We start from the raw sequence: 25,716 nt of genomic DNA on the forward strand, positions 1-25,716 counted from the left end.
CCAGTCTTAAACAAGGAATCAAGCGGGCTAAAAGGGGTCATGAAATGGCTTTAGCAAGCAGAATTAAGGTGCCTTTTATTCTTATATAAGAAGCAAGCGGGTAACTAGAGAAAAGATTGGTCCACTAAAGGATATGGAAGGGAGGCTGTGTGTGACAGAATGGGTGAGATTCTGAATGATTACTTTGCATCAGTGGTCACTGAGGAGAGGGACATGATGAATGTTGAGATTAGAGATAGAAGTTTGATAACTCTGTATCACGTTGACATAAGTAGGGAAGATGTGATGGGTAGGCTAGAGATTATTAAGGTGGACAAATCCCCAGGACCAGATGGGATCTATCCCAGGTTGCTGAGGGAGATGAGAGAGGAAATAGCTGGGGCACTGACAGATATCTTTATGGCATCCTTAAACACAGGTAAGGTGCCAGAGGACTGGAGGGTTGCTCATGTTGTCTCCCTGTATAAGAAGGGTAGTAGGGATATTCTGGGTAACTACAGACCAGTAAGCCTGATGTCAGTGATGGGAAAGTCGGTGGAGAAGGTACTGAGGGATAGGATCTATTTATATTTAGAAAAGAACGGGCTTATTAGTGATAGATACCATAGTTTTGTGCGGGGGGAATCGTGCCATACCAACTTAATAGAGTCCTTTGAGGAAGTGACCAAGTTGATAGATGAAGGAAGGGCTGTAGATGTCATATACATGGACTTTAGTAAGGCGTTTGATTAGTTTCCCCATGGTAAACTAATAGAGAAAGTGAAGTCAGATGATGTGCAGGGTGTTCTAGCTAGATGGATAAAGAACTGGTTGAGCAACAGGAGACAGAGAGTAGTAGTTGAAGGGAGTTTCTTGAAATGGAGAAAGGTGATCAGTGGTGTTCCACAGGGGTCAGTACTGGGGCCACCGTTGTTTGTAATATACATAAATGATCTGAAAGAGGGTACTGTTGGTATGATAAGCAAGTTTGCACATGACATGAAGATTGGTGGAGTAGCAGAAAGCATAGGGGACTGTCAAAGAATACAAGAGAATATAGATAGACTGGGCGGAAAAGTGGCAGATGGAGTTCAATCCAGGCAAATGTGAGGTGATGCATTTTGGCAAGTCTAATTGTAGAGCAAATTATACAGTAAACGATAAAGCCTTGGGAAAAGTTGATGAGCAGAGAGATCTGGGAGTACAGGTCCATTGTACCCTGAAGGTTGCTGCACAGGTGGATAGAGTAGTCAAGATGACATATGGTATGCTTGTCTTCATCGGACGGGTATTGAGTATAAGAGCTGGCAGGTCATGTTAAAATTGAACACGACGTCGGTTTGGCCGCATTTGGAATATTGTGTACAGTTCTGGTCACATTACCAAAAGGATGTGGACACTTTGGAGAGGGTGCAGAGAAAGTTTACGAGAATGTTGCCTGGTATGGAAGGTGCTAGCTATGAAGAGAGGTTGAATAGGTTAGGTTTGTTTTCATTTGAAAAAAGGAGATTGCGGGAGGACTAAATCATGAAGTGTATGGACAGGGTAGATAAAGACAAGCTTTTTCCCAGGGTTAAGGATTCAATAACAAGAGGTCATGCTTTCAAGGTGAGAGGTGGAAAGTTTAAGGGGGATACACACGGCAAGTACTTTACACAGAGGGTGATGGGTGTCTGGAACGTGTCGCCAGCAGAGGTGGTGGTAGAGGCAGGCACAGTAGATTCAGTTAAGATGCGTCTGGACAGATGCATGAGTTGGTGGGGAGCAGAGGGATACAGATGCTTAGGAATTGGGCGACAGATTTACACAGTAGATTTGGATTGGCTCAAGCTTGGAGGCCAATGGGCCTGTTCCTGGGCTGTAAATTTTCTTTGTTCTTTGACAGCCATTTCTGCAGTGGGAAAAAGTCTCTGGCTATCCACTCTATCTATTCCTCTCATCAACTTGTACACCTCTACCAATTTACCTCTCATCCTTCTTCGCTCCAATGAGAAAAAGCCTTAGTTTCCTCAACCTTTCTTCTCTAAACTTCCACATCCTCCTTATAATAAGGTGACTATAACTGAACACAATATTCCAAGTGTGGTCTAACTGGGGCGCCAAGGAGCTGCAGCATAACCTCACGGTTCTTAAACTCAATCTCCACTGATGAAAGCCAACACATCATATGCCTTCTTAACAACCCTGTCAATGGGGTGGCAACCTTGAGGGATCTATACACATGGACCCGAAGATCCCTCTGTTCCTTCACACTGCCAAGAATCTTGCCTTTAACCCTGTAATCTGCATTCAAATTTGATCTTCCAAAATGAATCACTTCACTCTTTTCCAGGTTGAGCTCCTTCTGCCACTTATCAGCCCAGTGCTGCATCCTGTCAATGTCCCGTTGCAATCTACAACAGTCCTCCCCACTATCCACAGCTCCATCAACGTTTGTGTCATCGGCAAAATTACTAACCCACCCTTTCACTTCCTCATCCAAGTCATTTATAAAAATCACAAAGAGTAGAGGTCCCAGAACAGATTCCTCTGGAACACCACTGGTCACTGAGCTACAGGCTGAATACTTTCCATCTACTACTACTCTGTGTCTGTGAGGAAGTTTAGACAGTTGATGGGGCAAAGTTGCAGTCAGTATGATGGGTTGAAGTGTGTCAGGAATAAGGGTTATGAATTACAGTAAAAGGTAATTACCAGATAAAAGCAAGAGAAACAAGAATGAATTACTGGTAGTAAATTTTATTTATACATACCAGTACGAAAATTTAATGTCAAAAATTCATTGAAATCCTGCAAAATCACACTGTTCAACATAGTCATGGCCTGGTTTAATGGCTCACTTTAAATTAAACATTTATTAAATTCTGAATGTGTAAGCATCTTGAACTTTCCTGCCCAATTCTTCCGTTTCTCTCCCATTTATTCTCGTTATGTTAAGAACCTCAGCAACATTAACAAATTTGCCAAAGAATTAAAGATATATCACTTTTATTCCGATATAATGGCACAATTAAAATGGAAACCTTTTTAACAATATTAACTTTTGGATGTATAGTGAACAAAGTGTGATAAGTACCAATAGACTGAGTCCCTGTCTGAATGAATAAATGAATCAAAATGTGCTGTGGTAAACCAAAGGGGCTCAGGAGAGGGAGGGAGGGATGGACGGAACAGTAAGCAGAGTGATGAGTAGAGTATGAATGAATGAATGAATGCGATTTAGTTTAAGTATGTTAATGGGAATATGCAGTTTTTTTTAATAAGAGGTGTATAATGTGATATAGTAGGATCAATGTTTACACAAGATATATGGAAAATACATGATTAGTTTGGCCAAAAATAAGGGATCAACTTTTACATGAGATTGACTTTCACTCGAGTATATATGGTATCTTACATAATTTGGAGACGCCGGAGTTGGACTGGGGTATACAAAGTTAAAAATCACACAACACCAGGTTATAGTCCAACAGGTTTAATTGGAAGCACTAGCTTTCGGAGCGACGCTCCTTCATCAGGTGAATGTGGAGCCACAACCACCTGATGAGGGAGCAGCGCTCCGAAAGCTAGTGCTTCCAATTAAACCTGTTACTCTATAACCTGGTGTTGTGTGATTTTTAACATGGTATCTTACATGTAATTCATTAGATTGATAGACTCAGTTTTGTTAATTTGTGAACGTCACCTTTATCATTTTACATCAGAGCATCAGAATTTATTTTTTTCTACACTAAACCTTTCAATCCATCGATTTTATTGGCATTTCATTTCTACCCCTACTAACTGCAAATTCATAACCTTTGTAGAAAATCAGTAAGAAGATTTCAACTCATGATCTATTTTTGGAGGAAATGCTATTAACAAGGTTGTTGCATTTAAATGAATTGTATAATGTCTGGCAGGCATTCAGCAGCCTTAAAGGGTAATGATTGTTTTCCACAGTTGAGCTGGTTTCTTCCCCTTACGTCACTGTTAGATGAGTTGCTAGATAGCTGGAATATTATTTCCAAGTTAGTAAGATATATGTAAGTATTAACTCCAGGCAGAAGGTTGCTGGAAAATACCCAATTGATCACCCCTGAAATATCCATGGAAATTAAGTAGAGCATTAACAAGTTCCACGTCTGAAATGAGCTCAATGAGGCAACCAGGCATTTGTCATCAGTTGAAAGTCATGCAGCCAGACTGCCAACACTCAGGTACATAGCGTAGAGGCAGTGGCCAATTGTGACACTCAGTGGCAAAAATTCAGAACTTCCTTTATATAATCTGAAGGAATAGTTATTTTTGAGGTCTTCATTAGGAGGTTTCACTGGTAGCAGTGGCCACAGCAGTAAGAAATTACATTGAGTAGAAGCAGCCCAATGATTTGCCCATTACAGTTCTACAGCCCAGCCAAGGAGTTATTTTGCTGCCAGCCAGACACTCTCTGGCTTGCTGGATTTTGTACCAGCCTGCATTTGACAAGCTACATTGAGATGGCCATTTGGACTTTGTAACAGAAACTGGAGCCAAGAGCTGTGTATGAACAGAGCTTTGGCTGACAACAGTAACTGATGGGCCTGAGAACTAGTGACCACTTGTTGATGACAAATGCTTATTTAGATGAGACCCAACCTCATAATGTCTTGTGTCCATTTGCTACAAAGCTGGTTTGTTTTATTAATGCATCAATCAACAGTCAATATACACTTCCTGAATCATGAAAAATCCCTTAAGAATGTAGGAGAATGTTGATAGTAATAGCCAACATCCATCAGAATTTATTAAATGATTGCAATTGATATGAATACAATTAAAAAGATGTCACTGATGATATAGTGGTAAATGGAAAACACATGTCCTGCTGAATTTTAGGCAGAATCCTCTGGCAACCTGAACAATATGGGCTGTGGTGAGAAATGAGGCAGACTTAAACAACTCAACATCGGGAACAACTCATTGCATCTTTTAACAAGGTTCCAGGCATTGAGGCAAGATTCCTACTCAGCAGTAATGAGATGGTTATTGCTTGTTAAGGACTTGATTAAGTACAATCTTGCTTTTTTTCTATCCCACCCATTCACCAAACTAGGTGCTGAAAATTCTTCACATAGAAGTCAGAGCAGGTACCTTCAGTGGACCACTTGCTCCAAAGGACCTCCATGTTGGAGAACAGGCATCAATGTCTCAGGATATGCTGCACGGCACCAGCCACACACATTCCACCTTAAGATCATTTAAGTCTGATATACATCAGCCTCTAACAACCTTTATGGTACAGCTCATCCACTTACATTATGCTTCTGAATGTCATTGCTGTACTTCATAGCACTTTGCAACAACAACTGCCTTGTATTACTGCTGCACAGACACTGTGCTCAGATGTTTGCACCTAGCTCATGGTCTGGACCAGGCTGCATCACCAACCTGTTCATCGTTCTCTTAGCAGTCATTCATTTTGTGCCTATCTGGAACTCTCAGAATCTCTGCCTTATCTTGCTTTCTTGCACCTTGCCCCCTCAGCCAGTGATACCAGGCTTACATTACAGCTGTATTATGTAAAGACGGTATCTATCCATTTCATTTTCTGCCTTTTTGATTGTGGGCTGAAATTGAGAAAATAACTGTTTTAAAAGTCAAAAATCTGCATTTTTTAAAAGCAAGTAACCTGACACTCAGGGTAGATACTGTTTGCACGGCTGCTCCTTCAAACAGTAGTGGAAGCCTAGTTTGCAGATGAGCTGGAGACAAGGCTAATGTATCAATGGAGCTTTTGCTGTGGACTAGTGGCCTGTTATTGATGACAAAGGTTTTCTGCTTGCTGCCAACTATTCTGTGATTTATGCTCAGGTGGTTGAACAGCTTGTGGATGTGAATATTTTGTTTGAAGCAATTGGATCACTATAAATCTAGAAAATGTCTCTTTTCTACACAGTGATACAATGTTTCAAGCTAGAAGATAGCCAGTTTATTTCTCCTTTCCAATTGCTGTAAGAAGTGACCATTAATTAATAAGTCAGGGACCTTTACAAGTGTGAAGTAGTCACCCTTCTGCAAAGAGGTGAAAGTATTTGGAGAAGGAAGATCACAAAGCAGCATCACCGCAAACCCTGTGGGCAGGGATCACCAAATAATCTTCCCAGTCTTCCTGCCCATAACACCCATGTTTTTGTTTCCTATCTGGTGGTGTATGGGGGGTAGTTCATTAGGGGGTTAAAGTTCATATTAGTTTACTAGTAGTGAGAATCAATTTATTTGTAATAAAATCATTCTTGTTAAGTACAGTATACTACAAAACTTGACTCTTGCTTTCTATCAACATGAATCTGAAAGACAGGTAAATTAGGGAATTCTGTGAACTGATTAACTTTTTTTAAACTTTTGTGACTCTAGGAATAGCAGGATTTGTTACCAGAATGCTATCCCAGTGAGGTATAATAATTGCTGTGCAATTTAGTATACACACACACACACACACACACACACACACACAGTCAAGAAGCTTGTTATGGTTGTCAGTAGTCCTCAGTCAACTCAAGAATATTGCCTTTGGTCAAGGCATCCCAACAGGGTCAGTCAAGCCTGGCCTGCAATACCACTCCCAATGTCTTGGACATGGTCAATCTGGAACTTGGAGTGGTCAGAATCAAGCTGCTTTCCACATAAAGGGTGAGGAGTTCAATGTTGAATGGCTCACCAGACCTCTTGATTCATTCTGCCTTATTGTGCCTGCTTTCCTCCTAGATTGAGAGAGAGATCGAGAGAGAGAGAGAGAGAGAAAGATTAAGGGGAATAAAAATTGGAAGCACAATTGTAACTTTTGGTGTACGTGGGGAGGTGTTCTGGGCAAGTGAGTAGGTAATGCAGAGAGTAGAAAGGTTTAGAGGTGTTGGGGTGGGGCTGGGTGACAGCAAAGCTATTGCAGGCAAAAGGGAGAGTGACAAGGCTTGGTGCTAATTTGGAAGTGGGTAGAGTAGCAGAGATATAGCGAATGAGAGTTTTGGAAAGAGGTTGGGGGCATACACATTGTTTTTGCACTGAACTGGAAAAGTCATTGGCCTTCTTCCTACATTGCTGTGCATTCTTACAGATGGCTGAGACTGCTTTAACACAGATGGTAATCTTGGCCATGGTGAGTTGATCAGAGTATGGCAAACAGTAAACCAGAGCCAGCACATGGGCATGGTAGGTAGTGAATGGAGTGAATTTGACAAGATGTGAAAACTTGCTCTGCTTCACAGAGAGAAATCTTCTGTGATAGTCAAAAAAACTGACACAGGAGCCAAAGAAAAATTTAGCCCTTCATCTATTTTTGAATACGTGCTGTATGAGGAAATGAAACCAAGTGCAACTGAGTTTTTTGTGGTGATGTTTCACATTCCTTTCACTTGGCTGACAATACTTATTTCATAACACAAGCTCTGAAAGATTAGAGAAATATTGCATTTCTAGCCTTCCATTATTCTGGAATGGAATTCTAACTATGTGTTTCAATAAACTTGATCTCCCTTCCAACTATCCCAATCACATGAGATTGAACTTCTCAAATGGAAAGCTATAATTTTATCATGAGCATTTAGCAATTCAGGCATTTTGATGAGCTTCATCTGTGATGGACTGTCTGATCACTCTTTCAGTTCATCTCTCAAAATGCCTGCTTCAAATTATTCATGTTCCTCAACACGACCTCAATTCTCCCTCCATGACCAGATTGGTCTCATAACACTATGTCAACTTCATTTGTTTGGATAGCTGCTCTTTATTTTGGGGACCCATTCCCCTACTCTATTACTCTACAGTTCCCCTGATAAATGCACTAACACATCCCTGAACACTATGGGAAATTTAGCAAGGCCAATTCATCTAACCTGCACGTCTTTGGGTTGTGGGAGGAAACCAGAGCACCCAGAGGAAACCCTTGCAGACATGGGGCGAATATGCAAACTCCACATAGACAGTCACTTGAGGCTGGAATCAAACCAGAGTCCCTGGCGCTGTGAGACAGCAGTGCTAACCACTGAGCCACTGGGCTGCCACGCATTATGTCTAAGGAATCTTTGGAGGACGGCAAGGAGGATCATCACTCAGTACTTTTGGCTGAAAATTGTTACAAATGCCTACCTTTAGCACTGATGTTCTGGGTTTTCCCATCATCCTCCAGCAAATTGTGTAATTGTCTGCCACCATTCATGACTGGACATGGCAGGACTGCAGAGATTAGATTTGATCTGGTGATTCTGACATTACTTCACTCTATCACTTGCTGCTTATTCTGTTTGGCATCATTGTGTATTTTACAGCTTCACCATGTTGACACTTCATTTTTAGATATGCCTGATGCTGGTCCTGGCATGCCCTCCTGCACTCTTCATTGAATGAGGGTTGATCCCCTGGCTTGATGGTTATGGTTGAGTGGAGGATGTGCCAGGCCATGAGGTGCTTGAGTACAATTCTGCTGCTTTTGCCCAAAAAGTCGATTTCGCTGCTCATTGGATGCTGCCTGAACTGCTGTGCTCTTCCAGCACCACTGATCCAGAATCTGGTTTCCAGCATCTGCAGTCATTGTTTTTACCTTGCTGCTGCCTATTAGCACCTCACAGATGTCCAGTCTTGAGTTACTAGACCTGTTCAAAGTCTGTCCCATTCAGCATGGCAATTGAACTATATAACACAATGCAAACTATTTTCAATATGAAAGGCAGGACTTCATCTCCATATGGACTGTGCAGGAGTCATCTTGCCAATACGGTCATGGACAAATGCAACTGCAGCAGGTGGATTGGAGAGGACAAGGTCAAATATATCTTTCCTTTTTGTTGGTTCCAATACCACCTGCCATAGACCCAGCCTAGCAGCAACGTCCTTTACGATTAGTAGTGCTGCTACCAAACCACTCTTGGGAGATTGAAATCCCTCACCCAATATACATTCTGCAACCTTGCCAAGTGATGCTCAACATGGAAGACTTCTGATACATCAGCCGGGGTTCAGTACATGATAATGAGCAGGAGGTTTTATAGCCCATGCTTGGCCTGACGTCAGCTGAACATAGGATGCTGGTCAAACGTAGGATCTTCTTGATCTATTGCTTATGAACATAATTTAACACAGGAAACTGCTGGACAAATGTAGTTCTGATTTATACCAAACAGGGGGTCACAAAAACAGGGAAATTATCTAAGTATTCAAGGTAGACAGTGCATTTTTTTCATTTTTTAAGGATTATTTTGCCTAACATTGAGTTGAAATATGTGCTTCCTGGCACTTCATTCTATTGGTATGCAAAATACCTCTCCATGCAAGGCATTAAAGTTCATTTTCACAATCCATATGAAACTGTAATGATTGTTGAATAAGTTGTTTCTTGCAATGATGGTATTTTCCAAACAGTGTGCAGTCTAATGATTATACTCCAGGTACTGTAACATTAGCACGGATATTAATATAATATCCGCAGCCCTAACAGTAGTTTCTTTTCTTAACACACATTTCACTACCTCTGCACCTTGATCACAGACCCAAAGATCATTTCAAACTAATCTGTTTTACTTCTCCTGAGCTAAATGTTTATTAAATATTATTAGCAGATACATCACCCCTTCAGAAATTTCTCAGCAAGGTTGACAGGGCTTAAAAATATTTCAGAAGCTGCTAAACACATTTCATTTTGAGGTTATTTAATGTGTAGTCGCTTGCATCCAGCATTGTTTAAATAAGATAAATCCTTTTGCATTTGGAGCAGCTAAAGCTGCCCAATACAGATAATGTATAGTACATACTTAGTAGCTGACTAATATTTAGATGCATGGTATAAAAGCATGGCATTATAAAGCCTAAGGACAATGCAATGCCAACTCTTGATTGCACAAACTAGTTAATCTGCATGTCCATCTTAAAAATGGAGCCAATATCTTGGGTTAGGACAGACAATGCTGTCATGCGAAAAAGCTGGAGCTGACAGCTAATATCTGAAAAGATACATAAGATAAGTTTTTTTTAAATGGCTGTGTATTTCCTATATTTTCAAGCTGACATACAGCTCTTATATGACACTTGCTTTGTGCATGCATCATTCTAAAATAAAGAGTTTTGTACTGGACAGGACTGGTATATTTTTAGTTTCTAAGTTCACATTAATCAAATGAAACTTAAAGGTGTTTTTGAGGGAAATTTAAAAATTAAGATGTTACAATGCACACTGCAATATTGTGGCTTACACAAAGATTTGGACTTTTTGGGGCAGTCCAAATGAATGCACAATACTAATAGTACACAAAAACAATACTGGGCATGAAGCCATAAATACATTGGAATTTTATATTTGACAAAAAGTGGAAAAGTCCATACATGAAGTTGAAAATCACAATGATACCCTCAAAAAAAAACAGAAGATTTGAAGTGGGAATGCAGCATTGACAATAGACTCAGTTATGGGGCACGCATCCCCTATTTCAGGTGGATAAAGAACAGATAAATAGGTAGGATCCTCATCTCTCCAAGACATAGGCTCCAGATGATCTGTAGGATAATTAACAGTCAGAAGCATTGAGTAGGCATAATGCTACCATCTTGTGCATGAAAGGTTCTCTTCATCTAAAATCCAGTCACTTTCTTTGAATGTTGTCCTGCCCATATTGCCACTTCCTCTCAACAACATTTTTTTCTAAATAACACTTGCTTCCAGTGGATCACCAAAAATGAGGAAGATCCATTTGTTAGAAGTTTTCTGAATCTTCTGGTTTTGTTCAAAAAAAAGAGGTTGCGAGTAAACTACTTGGAAGCAACTTGCTTGTTAAGTGGGAGTTATTTCATTATTTTCAAGCATGCTGCAAATTTTCTCATGTCCTTATGAAATCAGGCACTTGTCTTGTTAAAAAGGCTGCTTAAATGATAAAAATGGTTGACAGTCTCTGCTGTAATCATTCAGCAGCAGTAATTGAAGGTCCAACCGGCTGCTTTAAACGTTGAGAATTTCAAATTCTTCCTCTGACTCAAACAGCTTGTCAGCTGGCTCAACAAACTCTGTGGCCAAAGACAAAAGAAAATTATTAATGGTACAAAAACAAACGCAGATTATCACTTCAATATAAGACCTATAAGGAAGGGTTTGGAGGGATATGGGCCGGGTGCTGGCAGGTGGGACTAGATTGGGTTGGGATATCTGGTCGGCATGGACGGGTTGGACCGAAGGGCCTGTTTCCATGCTGTACATCTCTGACTCTATGACCTCAAGAAATAGGAACAAGAGTAGGCCTTTTGGTCCCTTGAACCTGCTCCGCCCTTTGAAAGGATCACGGGTGATCTGACATTCCTCATGTCCACTTTCCTCCCCATTTCCCATAACCCTCAATTCCCTGATGATCAAGAATCTGTCTATCTCAGCCCTAAATAAACACAAGGATTCTGCCCACAGCTGTCTCTGGCAAGGAACGTCAAAGACTCTCAAACTTCTCAGAGAAAAAAATTCTTCCTCGTCTCAGTCTGAAATTGGCAACCTTTCATTTTGAGATTAGGTACTCTGGTCCTTGACTCTTCTGTGAAGGAAATATTCTCTCAGCACTTACCCTGTCAAGCCCCTTAAGAATTTTGTATGTCTCAATGAGATCATCTCTCATTCTTTTAAACTCCAGGGAGATGAGTCCCAATCTGTTTGGCCAATGCTTATAAGATCGTCCTTCCATCCTAGAAACCATCTTAGTGAACCTTCTTTGAACAGCTCCCAATGAAACAACACCTTGGCTTAAGTAAGGGGACCAAAATTGCTCACACTATTCTAGACAGTCTTACCAGCACTTTGTACAGTTACAGTAAGACTTCCTCATTCTTATACTCCAACTCCCTTGAAATAAAGGCCTGATTACCTGCTGTGCCTGTGTGCTAGCTTTCTGTGTTTCATGCACAAGTACCTCAACGTCCCTTTGTATTGCAGCTTTCACCACTTAAATACTAACACAGCAGTGAAATTATCGAAAGGCAAACTTTAGAACAGATAAAGGTAAAATATTTTGATTCAAAGTCAACAGTAGAGCTTGAACAAGGACACAGAGGTAAAATCATTAGGATTATTCAACATACAATTAGATACGATGGAGTCATGACGCACTACAGCACTGAGCTTTAGGTTATCAGTTAATCAAACCTTGCTCAGCCCTAATTTTTGTTCATAATTGTTTCGATGCAGCAAAATAGAAACAATTTTTGTGTTTTAAATATAGAGGTACGAAGGGAACACAGTCACAAAAACAACTTGTAATTGTACTGAATTTTTTATGTCACAAATTATAACAATGCATTTTAATACAGAAAATATAGAAAACTTAAAGAAAAGCTAAGAGATGGGAAAATAAAAATATTTTTGGAAGACTTCTGAAAGAGAATAAAAGAGCAGTAAGCCAAAGATACTTAAGGCACAAGTTCTGCCAGGCTTTGTGGAGTGGAAATAAAACTTTAGACCAGAATTAGAAGCATGCAGTGCTTACAGAGATGTGGTAGGGGAAAGAGAACTGAGCCGCTGTGGATTTAAGTACTGAAGGAAGTGAGAATTCATAATCCTTTTTCTGGGAAGAAGACAGTGAGCTAGTCAGGCCAGGATAATAGGCCAAACATTATACAAAATAGGATGTGAATACAATGCTAGTAAAGGCTGAAACCAGGAAGGTTGGTACTGAGGCTATAGGGAGCGTTGAGGTGACCATTGGGCTTGCAGGAATAAAATTAAGAAATAAAGTTTTAGCATAAATCTTACCTGCTCCTGTGGTCTGCACTTCAGGTTTGGTCGCAGGTACAAAAGGAGGCCAGTGTGGAGGGTGTTTCTCAACCAATTCAAACATTCGGAAGTTACGCGTCTTCAGAATTTCCTATTGTTTTGTACGTTAACAACATTAGGCATACGTCAATACACTTTTTATGTTACAGCCCTCTCAGATGTCAATGCTTATGATATGAACATAGACAATTCCCACAGAAGATCCTTTTTCAAAGGTAAGATCTCTATTTTTGAAAGACTTTCCCTTGTCATTAATGCAAAGAACTAATAATTATGCCCAGTGAACAAGGCGGCTGTAATCTGCCAAATGTTTTCTCTATTTTAAATGAAGAAAAATAAAATTATCTGGAAGAACACGGAGCACAAGTAACACAAATCTCAGTGCTAAATTAAATCAACATCAAATTCACCCTGTGGAAAAACCTAAAAACTTTCCAAATGGAAAATATGACATCATCTCAAAATTCACACCTAAAAAGGATTGCATTTTCTACAAAGTTCTCACATTGGCAATTTTCAAACTGTTTTCATGGGATGTAAGCCTCATTGGCAAAGGCCAGCACACATTGTTCATCCCCAATTGTCCTTCAGAAAATCCTGGGGAACTGCCTTCTTCAACTGTTGCAGCTCATCTGGTGCAAATTCATCCACCATCCCATTATGGATGAGAGTTCTAGGTTTTTGACCCAATAATAATGAAAGATCTGTAATACAAAGTCATGTGGAGTATGGCCTGGAGGTGAAATTGTAGGTGTTGTATCGAGAATTAAATAAGGTTGTAAAAATGAGTGTTTCAAACAGAATAAGAGACACTTTACAAGCTAGTATTGTACAGTATATTTAGCAGGCAAAAACATTGAAGACGCAAAGCACCCATGTCAGCAGGAATTACTGGAGAGGAACTTTGTATCTCCCAAAGACTATCAACCTTGGGAGCAGACTAGAGAGTATAAACAGATTTCTGCCATGGAAGATTTTATGTTTATTGCAGAAGAATGAAATGCAAATAGTGTATGTGCATGTGGTCATGGAGGGGAGGATATAAAGGTTGATGATTTTCTGGATGTATTGGACAGAAGTTAGACAGAGTATCAAACTGAATCTGGTTTAGACAGTCAGGCTCTCGCTCGGAGATTGTCTGAACAAACACAAAGTGAATCAGCATTCTCAAATCTTCTTAAGTTCTGTGTCAGAGAATTAACTAAAACAACAGTGTATTCAACAAGGATAGTTGTATTGGATCGTTGGGATAGTATTATTGAGTATTGCTATGTCCAAGTGTCCAATGAAAACAAATATTGGCATTGGGCACAGACATCTGGATAAACTAAATTTCCTTGGCATTTATATCTCAAGGCAAAATAAAATAATTTGCACCTTTTAAAAAATAAATAAATGATCTTCTAAGCCTTGGTGTTGCACAGTAACAGATTATTCAAACATGGGAGGATCATGGTTACTTTAGTTCATTCTTAATTCATCGCCTTTTCAGTCTTAATCGAATTTCCTTTGATCTCATGTAATCTTCACAGATTTTATCTTGAAGTTTAATTCAAAAAAGAGATATCAGAATAAAACTGAAAAAAAAAGTTTAATTTTGTACCTTTTGCACAGAATTGCACCAGCTTTCAAAATCTCTTTCAGTGTTGCAAAAAAATCCCTGCAATGAGAAACAAACATCGTGGAATACATGAAAAGGAAGACAAAGTGTAAGCTCATGCAATTAGACATGAAACATATATAGAAAAACACTTTGACTTAAAGTGTTTTAAGTTTGATAATAACTTGGATGAATGTTCACTCTGTCTCACAGACAAATTCCCAGCAAGGTGCATTTGTGTAACAGAATTGTTTACCCCCAGGAAGATAAGTGGGAAATACAAAGATAAAGAACAATAAACTCCAAGTCTATCTTTGATCTCAGCCCTCACTTCAAAGTGGCATTCTTGAAGATCTGAAAGCAGTTAATGATCATTTTTCTTGAAGGTCCCCATATAGAACAAATCCATGGTGCAAAATGTATTCCTCAACCAGGTTTCCTCATTGCTCAGAAACGCTCAAAGTGCGATAACTCTACATGTTACAGGAATTTTAAAAAAATTCTTTCACTTGATGAGAGCCTCACTGAGGAGGCCAGTGTTTATTGCCCATCCCTAATTGCTAAGAGGGCTGTTAAGAGTGAACCACATTGCTGTGCATCTGGACCAGGTAAGGATGGCAATTTCTCTCCCTATAGGAAATGAGTGAACCAGATGGGTTCTGTTGAGTCAATGAGAGAAATCAATATCAAGCTGAAAAGTAAACTCATGACACTCACGTGAATTGTTGCTACCCCTTGTTAGTGTAACAATGAAGCACAACTAAGCCTAATAGCGGTCTAATGACTAGCCCGACTGGTGTAGATAAGAGGAAAAAGTTGCATTTGTTAGGAGTTATTATTTCTCTGAGATGGTGTGCTTAGTAATTGAAAATGAGAACTTGCAATACTAAGGTGGAAGATTCGGTATATAATACCCAAGTGAGAGAACTTCACAGTACTCAAAGGAACTGCTGATGGTTAACATGCTGACCTGTTTTAGTAGTATTCTGTAACCACAGATGACTGCAATTGTTCCCATTTCATGCCAGATTGTTCTGTAAGTCAATGGTCTAGCACATAGGGTTTTCTTTGATGGACAAATAATGGGAAACTGCAGATTTCTTCACTAGACTTTATTGTTCTCTTCCTTCATTTGTGGTTTGTGGGCAGTGTCAAGAAGGCCAACATGTATTGCCTGTACTAATCGCTCTTGAACCATGCAGTCCATATAGAATAGGTACACTCACTGCTGTTAAGAAGGGAGTTCCAGGGGTTTGATCCAGCAACAATTAAGGAACAGTGATAAAGTTTCAGGTCAGATCATGAGTGACTTGTCCGGGAGAGGCCTTTTTAAAAAAAAATTCACTCATGGGATGTGGACGTCACTGGCTTGCCAATATTTATTGCCCATTCCCAATTACTCTTGAGTAGGTGGTCATGAGCTGCCTTCTTGAACTGCTGCAGTCCACATGCTGTAGGTTGACCCACAATGTCTTTAAGGACAGAATTCCAGGATTTTGACCCAATGACAGTGAGGAAACAGTGATGTATTTCCAAGTTAGGATGGTGAGCAGGGCTTGGAGGGGAGCTTCTAGGTGCTGGTGTTCTCATGTATCTGCTGCACTTGTCCTTCTGGATGTAAGTTATTGTGGGTTTGAAAGGTGCTTTCTAAGGATCTTTGGTGAATTTCTGCTGTGCATCTTGTGGATAGTACATATTGCTAATACTGAGTGTGGGGGCTAGAGGGAATAGATGCTGGTGGATGTGGTGCCAATCTAGAAGACTGCTTGGACCTGAATGTTTTCAAGCTTCTTGAATGTTGTCGGAGCTGCAGCCATCCAGGCAAGTGGGCTGTATTCTATCACACTTCTGATTTGTACTTTGTAGATAGTGGGCTGCTTTTGTAGCTAAACTATGTTTATGTGGCAAGAGTCCAGTTGAGTTTCTGATTAATAGTTATCCCAAGTATATTGATAGTGGGGAATTCAGTGATGGTAACACCACTGACTGTCAAGGATCAGTGTTTGATTGCTTCTTATTGGAGATAGCCAGATGTTGACTATCACCAATGTGTTGTGAAAGATGGTAGTAGCTTGGAGTTTGTAAAGTACTGTCAAAGGAGCCTCAGTGAATTGATGCAGGGCATCTTGTAATGGTATGCCCTACTGCAACTGAGAACTGATATTGGAGGGGATTAAATATTTAAGGTGGTAAATAGCATGCCAATCAAACAGTCGTTTTGTCCTGAAAGATGTTAAGCTGATAGCGTTTTTGGAGCTAGATCAACATCCAGTCAAGTGAGAAAAATGCCATCAGACACAACTTGTTCCTTGCAGGTGGCAAACAGATTGAGAATTCAATAAGTTAGTTGCTTACTCCAGAATTCTCAGCCTTTGACCTGCTCTTGTAGCAACAGCATTTATGCAGCTGATCCAGTTAAGTCTTTGATCAATGGCAACTTCAAGGATATTATTGTGAGACTTTTGTGATGGTAACGTTGTTGGATATCAAGAGATGGTCATTGCCCGGTACAAATTCTGCTTTCCGCTTAAAAACCTGAATGTTATCCAGGACTTCCTGCAGGTGGCAAGAGACTGCTCCATTTTGTAAGTAGTCATGAACGGATTTGAAAACTGCGCAATTATTGGCAAAACTTCTAACTTCTGAGCTTAAGGTAGACCAAACGTTTAGTTGAGAGACAGCTGAAGATAGTTGGACATTGGAGACCAACATGAGGAATTTCTGCAGTGACATATTGGTTGAGATGATCGACTTCCAACTACCACAACCACCTTAGGTGCTAGATACGACTCAACACAGTAGAGAGCTTTTACCCAGATTTCCATCGACTTCACATTTATGGTGTGCAATGCTGATATATTTGATTATAATGCTGCTTTTTATCAGGAAGATTCACACTCACCTCACCTTTGGAATTTAGCTCTTCTGTCCATGTTTGGAACAAGACTGTAAAGGAAATCTGGAGCTGAATTATCCAGGCAAAAACTACTGAGGACTAGTGATCATGCTGTTGATGCCACTGTTGTCAAACCTTTCATCATTCTTATGAAAAAGCAGACTGATGGAGTCATAACTGGTCAGCTAGGATGTGTACTGCTTTTTGAGAACAGGATACACCTGCAGTTTTCCACACTGTTCCAGTAGAGTGGCAATTAGACCAAGGACGCAACCAGTTTTGAATAATATCTTGAGTACTATTGCTGGGATATTGTCAGGACAATCAGTGTTTGCTGTATTCAGTGTACACAGCCATCTCTTGACATCACATGGAGTAAATCAAATTAAATGAACAGTAGCATCTGGAAGAGGCAGAGATGGATTATCCACTTAGGATTTATGGCCAGACATTGTTGCAAGTGCTTTAGCCTTCTCTTTTTGATTGACTTGCTGAGTTCCTCCAGTATTGAGCCTCTTCCTCGAACTAGTTATTTAATTTGTTCACCTTTATTCACAAACAAATGGAACTAGTTTAGTTTGGGAAACTTGGTCGGCCTGAATGAGTTGGACTGAAGGGTCTGTTTCCGTGCTGTATGATTATGACTGAGTGCAGCAGGCTTCAGGGATTTTTTTTGATACCTTGATGGTAAAATTGCTTCGTTCTATATATTGCATGCATGGGGCCTTGTTTTGTAGAATTTTATATTTTGATATGCCTGTTGCATACTCTGTCAGGATTAGTTCCATGGCTTGATGGTGATGTCAGAGTGAGGGTTGAGCTGTGCCTTTAGATTGTAGTTGAGTAGAGTTCTGCTGCTGTTGATGGCCCCTAGTTCCTCATGGATGCCCAGTTGAGCTGCATGACGAAGAATGTCCTCAGTGTGAAGACAGGACTTATCTTCACAGGACTTAGTGCTGGTCAGTCCCATCAATACTGTAACAGACATCTGTTATAGGTAGATCAAGAAAGACAAAGTCAACTATGTTTCTCCTTGTGTTGTTGCTTTTCTATCCTTGGCCAACTTGGTCAGTGGTAGTCCTACTCAGCATTCTTGGTAATAGATGTTAACGTTTCCAACCCAAATATTTTCTGAACCTTTGCCACTGTCAGTGCTTCTTCCAAGTATATTCAGCAAAAAGCATGGATTAGTAAGGGGAGGCTGAGCATTAGTTAGCTTTCAGCCCATGTTTGCTCTGTTGCTTTGAGTTTTTATTGAATTCAGTGCCACTCCTTCATGACTGCCACATCAGATGTGGAGATTTAGAAGTCTGAGCAATTGGCTTAAGTTATGATTCTATGTATATGACTATGTCAGACTTGGAGCAATACAGGGAACATCTTTATTGTTTTAGAACCTGTCAATGCTGGGTGGTCCATCAGCTTTTATTCTGTCTCAACATTTCTATCACAATTTGATATAATTGACTGGCTTGGTCGTTAAACCAAGAATAAACTGCCTTGCTGAAAGTCTGGAAGCATTCATAAAGTAAAGATGGCAGATTTCTTTCATAAGACATTAATGAGACAAAGACTTTTCACAATAATCTCATAGTCCAAACCAACAGATTAATTAACAGTTTAAATTCCCAGTGTCTATCATGAGATTTGAATTACTATCTCCACTGCATTAATCTAAGCATCTAGACCGTTCAATGACATTATCATTTTGCAACTGTCTCTTTGATAGAAAAGTTGAGATTCTACATTATTCCACAAATGGGAACATTGTTCCTTGATTGTTGCTGTCTTGTGTTCAGATTGTTTAAGCTTACTCAATAGAAAAAACAGTATACACTTCATTTTGAGCAAATCGAATCCTCCTGTGTCACTTTCTCAGGAACTTAGAGAAAAAGCTTCCCTTTCGTAAAGTTTCACTCGGGTTGGGTGGGGGGGGGTGGGGGGGGGGGGGGGGGTGGCGGTGTGGAGTAGGCATATTACGAAGCAACTAACACGCCACCGCATGATGGAATAATAGACCAGATCACCAGAGTGTCTCACCCTATCACTTGCCTCAACAGCAGTGACCCACACCTACTCTTCAAAGGATCCAACTGCAAGAAACTGTCATGCTTTTCTTCTTGATGTGGGATTGGGTTCATGGGGAAAGGGGTCAGGGCTGGATGGAAATGGATCAGGAAATACATGGCAGCTCCCCAACCAAGACAATCTGTGCTTCTGGATTACACCAGGATTGTTTCCTAGTCAGGAAATTAGCCACTTTTGTTTGCCTGCTGGGAGAAGGTATTTAGGAAGATGGTGTGTTGACGACCTTAAGTCGCTATTAATTGGCCAATTGCTGACAAGTCAAGCAAGTCACCAATGGACCTTCTCACCCAGCACTTAACTGAGGTGATGGTGAGAAGGATGAGAATTGCTCTTCAGGTCTGACATATCCAATTATTTCTCCTTCCACTATCTTTGGGAAAGGGAAAATTGCACTCTTACCGCCATGACTATCGAGCTTAGTGAAGGGTCTCTTTATAATCAAACAAATGGTTCGAAATAGGCACTTCTTATCACCACATTTTCAGTATTGATGTGTGACTCAGATAGAAAAGCAGATAGAATTTATCCTCAATGCTAGGACAAAGTAAAGAACATTCATTTGAGAATATTCATTTTGTAGGCCACAAAACCTTCCTGTGGAGATTTTCTTTTTCGTAACTGGGCTGTGTGGCTGTTGTCAGGCCAAGAACATAGGAAGCAAACTTGTGGCAAGGTGCTTTCCCGGGGAGCACTTATTAAAATCTGCTGTAAATCAACTGACCCTGTACTCCCGAACAGCTGGTGTGCAATAACACTGACAGAATGTAAACGATGGTGTTCCCCAAGGGTCAGTGTTGTAACAGTTACAATATGTATCTTTTTTGTATACAAATATATGATAAAGGACCTGGAATTGTGGTAAAGAGGAGAAAATAGTGAAATATTCAGGTGACACAAAAATAGCAAGTACAATGAGGATTAGGATTTTAATAAGTCATTTGGGAAAACAAGTTATCTCTACTCAAGAGAGTTGATAAACTAGGAGGGCCGATTTTTAAGATCATGAAAGAAACAAAATGAATAGTTCTCATTTTAATTCGTTCATAGGATGTGAATGTCTGGCAGGGCTGTCACCTATTATCCATCCCTAATTGTTTTGGAAACACAGTGGCTTGTCAGGGCAGATAGGAATCAACCAAAGAGCAAAGTGCAATGGATTGGGAATCACATGGATTAAGCAGAATAAGAATGGTAGACTTCTTTCCACAAAGAGTTTTTGTGGAACCAGAGGTGTTTTTTTCGATAAGCCACTAGTTTCTATTACTGGCACTAGCATTTTATTGCAGATGTATTTGATTAACAGAATTCAAGTTCCTTGGCTAGTACAATGGGATTTTAATCCATGTTGAGAGTTAGAAATATTCTTACATCGACAGTTATTAGGATATAAAACACAGTCCCAAAAATTGTGATGGAAATAAAATTACTTTTTTTTTTAAAAATGAGGATGTGAAGAAATGGAAAAGGAATGGGAGTAAATATCTTGAGTGGGCCAGATGAAGTCATACTAAAATTCTGATTCCATGAACTCAACAATGTAACACAATCTCAGTTTCATGCCCTACCATTAAGTGTACACCAGGATGCCCAAAGCTGCAGGTGTATCCTAATGGTCTTGTCAATCAATATTATTGCAAGAAGTTCAGAGAGAGCCCACTTTGGAAATACAATCTTTGCTTCACCTGGTGGTGTATAAAGTTCTCCTAGAATTCTAAAAATTAGGTGGAGACAAAATTCTAGCTTTCTTGTTCAGTGCAGCACTACAAATCTTCCATGCTATTACTAACCATTAAAAGGTCAAGGAGAGGTGATGGAATACTGATTTATTGATAGACTATTAATCTAGAGACCCAGATAATGTTTTGAGACCCAAGTATGAATCCTACCATGGCATATGATGGAACTTGAATTCAATAAAAGTCTGTAGCCAATCGTTAGGAAAAACCCATGTAGCTCACTAATGTCCTTCAGGGAAGGAAGCTGCCGTCTTTACCTCGTCTGGTCTGGTCTACATGTAACTCCAGACCTACAGCACAGGCTGACCCTGGGTAATTAAGGATGAGCAGTAAATGCTAGGCTAACCAGTGACATCCCCATCCTGTGACTGAATAAAAGAAAAACTCATTTAAATATATTTTGAAATTATCACTGCTTGTATGCCATCTAATATCACAGCCTACTCCTGTTTCTATTTTTGGACATGGAGTAAGGCTTTTGCATAATTGCATCACTATTTTACCAGCAGATGGTGCTACGACACTTTTGTAGAGGTCTAGAAATGTATTCCTTGCTTCACAAAGAAAAGTGGAAATGAGTTTTCTCCTCCCATCTGAACATTTTAAATGTTTACCTTTTATTGCAAAGTTGGCTTGGTATTACCCAACTACAATGTATTAATAAGGTAGAATGGGTTCTCCAAAATGTTGTAAAGAAATTCAATAAAGAACAGGAAGCAAAAAGCAGATGATTAAAAAAGGTGAGAGCAGCCTATTGGGGGTTCCAAGATGAGATACCAAGAAATTCACAAGCTCACCACTCCTTTGTGGTAAGGCTTTATTTCAAAATTCTTGAGTAGGCCGAAACAGTTGAAAGGCCAGATAACTTGGATGGGATATTGGAGAAATAAAAAGATTTGCACTATGAGGAGGAAAAATTAAAACAAAATATATATTTAATAAATTTTAAAGCATGCAAACAAATCAACAAAGCATTAAAGGAAAACTCCTGGAAGAAGTAAATCTATAAACAGGAGGTATTGATTCAAAAATTAAACAGCAAGGATTAGAACATAAATAGAAACAAGCAAAGATAATTTGGCTCTTTGCCTGTTCCTCCATTCAATTCAATTATGGCTGATTTTCCACCTCACTCCACTGCCTTCTGTGCCCCACATACCTTGACAGATCAAAAATCTGTCGATCCAAGTGTAAAATATACACAAGAATGGTGAGTTCACAACTATCTGGAATCCAGAATTCCAAAGATTCACAACCTTGAGGGAAGAAATTACTCCTCACCTTGGTTCTGAATGATCAACTCTTTACCCTGAAACTGTCCACCCCTTCTTCTAGATTCCCCAGGTAGTAAAAAAAAACTCCATTAAAATGTTCAGAAATGTTAAATTAAAAGGAGACATTAAAAGTAGCTGTTACAACAAGGTATATCTGTTGCAGATGTTTTAAACATGAAAGTCAGATACTGTTCAAGAAGTCCCCCTCTGAATCAATTTTTTTACTGAGCAAAAGACTAGAAAATCTGGGCATGTGCTTCAATTTTCAAGCAAAAAACAACTGAGCAACATTACACAAAATTCTACTAGTTAAGCTTAAAGCTTTGGTGACTGAAAAAAACAAAAAACAAAAAAAACTATAGTAGATGATGTTCAACATGAACTACAGATTAAGAAGAAATAATTAAACATAGCTGTGGATAAGTGAAAAAGGTCTATAGGTTTTAGAAGACTACGTCTAATGTTCAAGAACTAGACAAAGATTTGGATATCTCACCTGGAAAAGGATGAAACTGGTAGGTGAACTCACAAAAGGTAAACATGCAATGGTGACATGAGAAAAATATCTTTTGTGCAACATGTGGTTATTAAGTGAATTATTTCTGCAAAGCGCTAACACGGACACAACCTATGACAACATCACAACAATGCTTCTAACCTAGACTTAGCATGTACAACTAGCGTTATCCAGTTGAAAACTGGATCCTGATATATAAATATTTAAATAATTCTCATGCATTTATAACTTGACTAGGATACTGTTATGTGTGGTGCTTCCTCATGAAGCAAGGGCTGTGGGATGGTAGGGGTGGAGCTGGAGAAGTTGAACATGATACTGGTTCTCATCCTTGTGGCTATGGGCTCCACTGACAAAACTGATCACTCTTGGTTAAGACAGCAAACAATTGAGTAGTATCACTCACTAAAGCTACTGAGGGGTCAAGATGTGTGATTTTCATACGATGTGGTATTCGCTGGCAGTGATAACTGTAGTCATCCACACTCCCATCGTCCTCTGTGTCTACTGCAGCTTGAGTCGTGTGAGGATCCAAATAGATTAGTTCATCTCCTGCATAGACAGAATATTCAGTGCAAGAGCAGATGAATGATGCAAAAAAAATTTAGTAACTGCTCAATTCAAAAGCTTTCAAGAGATAATTTTGCATCAAATAACTACTATACCAAAACAAAGTGACTAATGTATATTCTTTAAGATCTTGTCATTACATCTCATGTCCAATGCACAATAAAAATATTCATGCTCCAAAACCTGTACATTACAGGCTGTTCCTAGCCCACTTGGAACTCAAAAGGAACTCCCAAAGAATAAGAGTGTTACAGTTAATTCTTATAACTATGGAATCCTTGTTCCCTGCTGTTTAATCATGAATTCTCACTCAGACATCTTAGTCAAGGTATCGACTGTCAGTATACCTATTGTTCCAGTGAAAGTCATTATTCATTATCACATGGATGTACCTATTTATCTCTAACAGTGGGGGCTCTTGCACTTTCTCAATATTAACAACAGTGAGCACTACATCAGCATGTGATCAAAAATAAAATTGCTCAATAAAGAGGGAGGCAGAGTATTTAATAGAATGTTACCTTAAATGGGAAAAAAAATCAATAAATGTGATATAAAATAGTTTAGAGTCACAATTGACTAAATATCATACATGACTGCTTCATGGTCTAGTAAAAAATGAGGTCTGCAGATGCTGGAGATCACAGCTGCAAATGTGTTGCTGGTCAAAGCACAGCAGGCCAGGCAGCATCTCAGGAATAGAGAATTCGACGTTTCGAGCATAAGCCCTTCATCAGGAATGGACTACATCATGACTAGGAACCAAATAACGAGAGGAAATAACTTTACAAAAGAGGGGGTGAGCTTGTACAGTACTACAATAGTAATATTTAAAAGGTATAATGCCTTGCATACAACATAATGACATATCAAAATCTGACTATCTTAGATTAAAATAAGGTAATATTGGATGAAGAAAAATGACAAATTATAATGTCAAAACTTCTACAAACATTGTACGGATGATTGCAGAAAAGGCAAAAACAGGTCAATAGGAATGATCAGGTAGGCAGAGAGCCTTTAATGCACAGCTGCTGTGACTAAATATAGCAAAACAAAAAAAAAAACTGCATGACGAACAGTTATAGAAGATGTTTGTCAGTGTGGTGAAGAGGAGAATTAAAATGGCAGAATATATAAGCAGTAAAAAATGAGGTCTGCAGATGCTGGAGATCACAGCTGCAAATGTGTTGCTGGTCAAAGCACAGCAGGTTAGGCAGCATCTCAGGAATAGAGAACTCGACGTTTCGAGCATAAGCCCTTCATCAGGAATAAGAGAGAGAGAGCCAAGCAGGCTGAGATAAAAGGTAGGGAGGAGGGACTAGGGGGAGGGGCGATGGAGGTGGGATAGGTGGAAGGAGGTCAAGGTGAGGGTGATAGGCCGGAGTGGGGTGGGGGCGGAGAGGTCAGGAAGAGGATTGCAGGTTAGGAGGGCGGTGCTGAGTTGAGGGAACCGACTGAGACAAGGTGGGGGGAGGGGAAATGAGGAAGCTGGAGAAATCTGAATTCATACCTTGTGGTTGGAGGGTTCCCAGGCGGAAGATGAGGCGCTCCTCCTCCAGCCGTCGTGTAGTTGTGTTCTGCCGGTGGAGGAGTCCAAGGACCTGCATGTCCTCGGTGGAGTGGGAGGGGGAGTTAAAGTGTTGAGCCACGGGGTGATTGGGTTGGTTGGTTCGGGCGGCCCAGAGGTGTTCTCTGAAGCGTTCCGCAAGTAAGCGGCCTGTCTCACCAATATAGAGGAGGCCACATCGGGTGCAGCGGATGCAATAGATGATGTGTGTGGAGGTACAGGTGAACTTGTGGCGGATATGGAAGGATCCCTTGGGGCCTTGGAGGGAAGTGAGTGTGGAGGTGTGGGCGCAAGTTTTACATTTCCTGCGGTTGCAGGGGAAGGTGCCGGGGGTGGAGGTTGGGTTGGTGGGGGGTGTGGATCTGACAAGGGAGTCACGAAGGGAGTGGTCCTTGCGGAACGCTGATAGGGGAGGGGAGGGAAATATATCCTTGGTGGTGGGGTCCGTTTGGAGGTGGCGGAAATGGCGGCGGATAATACGTTGTATGCGCAGGTTGGTGGGGTGGTAGGTGAGAACCAGTGGGGTTCTGTCTTGGTGGCGGTTGGAGGAGCGGGGCTCAAGGGCGGAGGAGCGGGAAGTGGAGGAGATGCGGTGGAGGGCATCGTCGATCACGTCTGGGGGGAATCTGCGGTCCTTGAAGAAGGAGGCCATCTGGGTTGTGCGGTGTTGGAATTGGTCCTCCTGGGAGCAGATGCGGCGGAGACGAAGGAATTGGGAATATGGGATGGCGTTTTTAC

The 25,716-nt window shown here is 40.3% G+C and overlaps 1 protein-coding gene across 2 annotated transcripts in view; it reads right to left on the reverse strand.

The window, feature by feature from the left end:
* Positions 1 to 9,538: 9,538 nt before the first annotated feature.
* Positions 9,539 to 25,716, reverse strand: part of atg4a (autophagy related 4A, cysteine peptidase) — a 58,048-nt gene continuing 41,870 nt past the window's right edge. For both annotated transcript variants that reach the window (XM_060832458.1, XM_060832459.1), the window contains 4 exons: positions 23,245 to 23,390; positions 14,331 to 14,387; positions 12,707 to 12,818; positions 9,539 to 10,983 (listed from right to left, as the gene is read on the reverse strand). In XM_060832458.1, the coding sequence (XP_060688441.1) occupies positions 10,919 to 10,983; positions 12,707 to 12,818; positions 14,331 to 14,387; positions 23,245 to 23,390 (380 nt within the window). In that variant the 3' untranslated portion in view covers positions 9,539 to 10,918. The remainder of the gene's footprint in view (positions 10,984 to 12,706; positions 12,819 to 14,330; positions 14,388 to 23,244; positions 23,391 to 25,716) is intronic.

The sequence above is a fragment of the Hemiscyllium ocellatum genome, chromosome 11 (assembly GCF_020745735.1).
Source record: "Hemiscyllium ocellatum isolate sHemOce1 chromosome 11, sHemOce1.pat.X.cur, whole genome shotgun sequence".
Classification (NCBI taxonomy): domain Eukaryota; kingdom Metazoa; phylum Chordata; class Chondrichthyes; order Orectolobiformes; family Hemiscylliidae; genus Hemiscyllium; species Hemiscyllium ocellatum.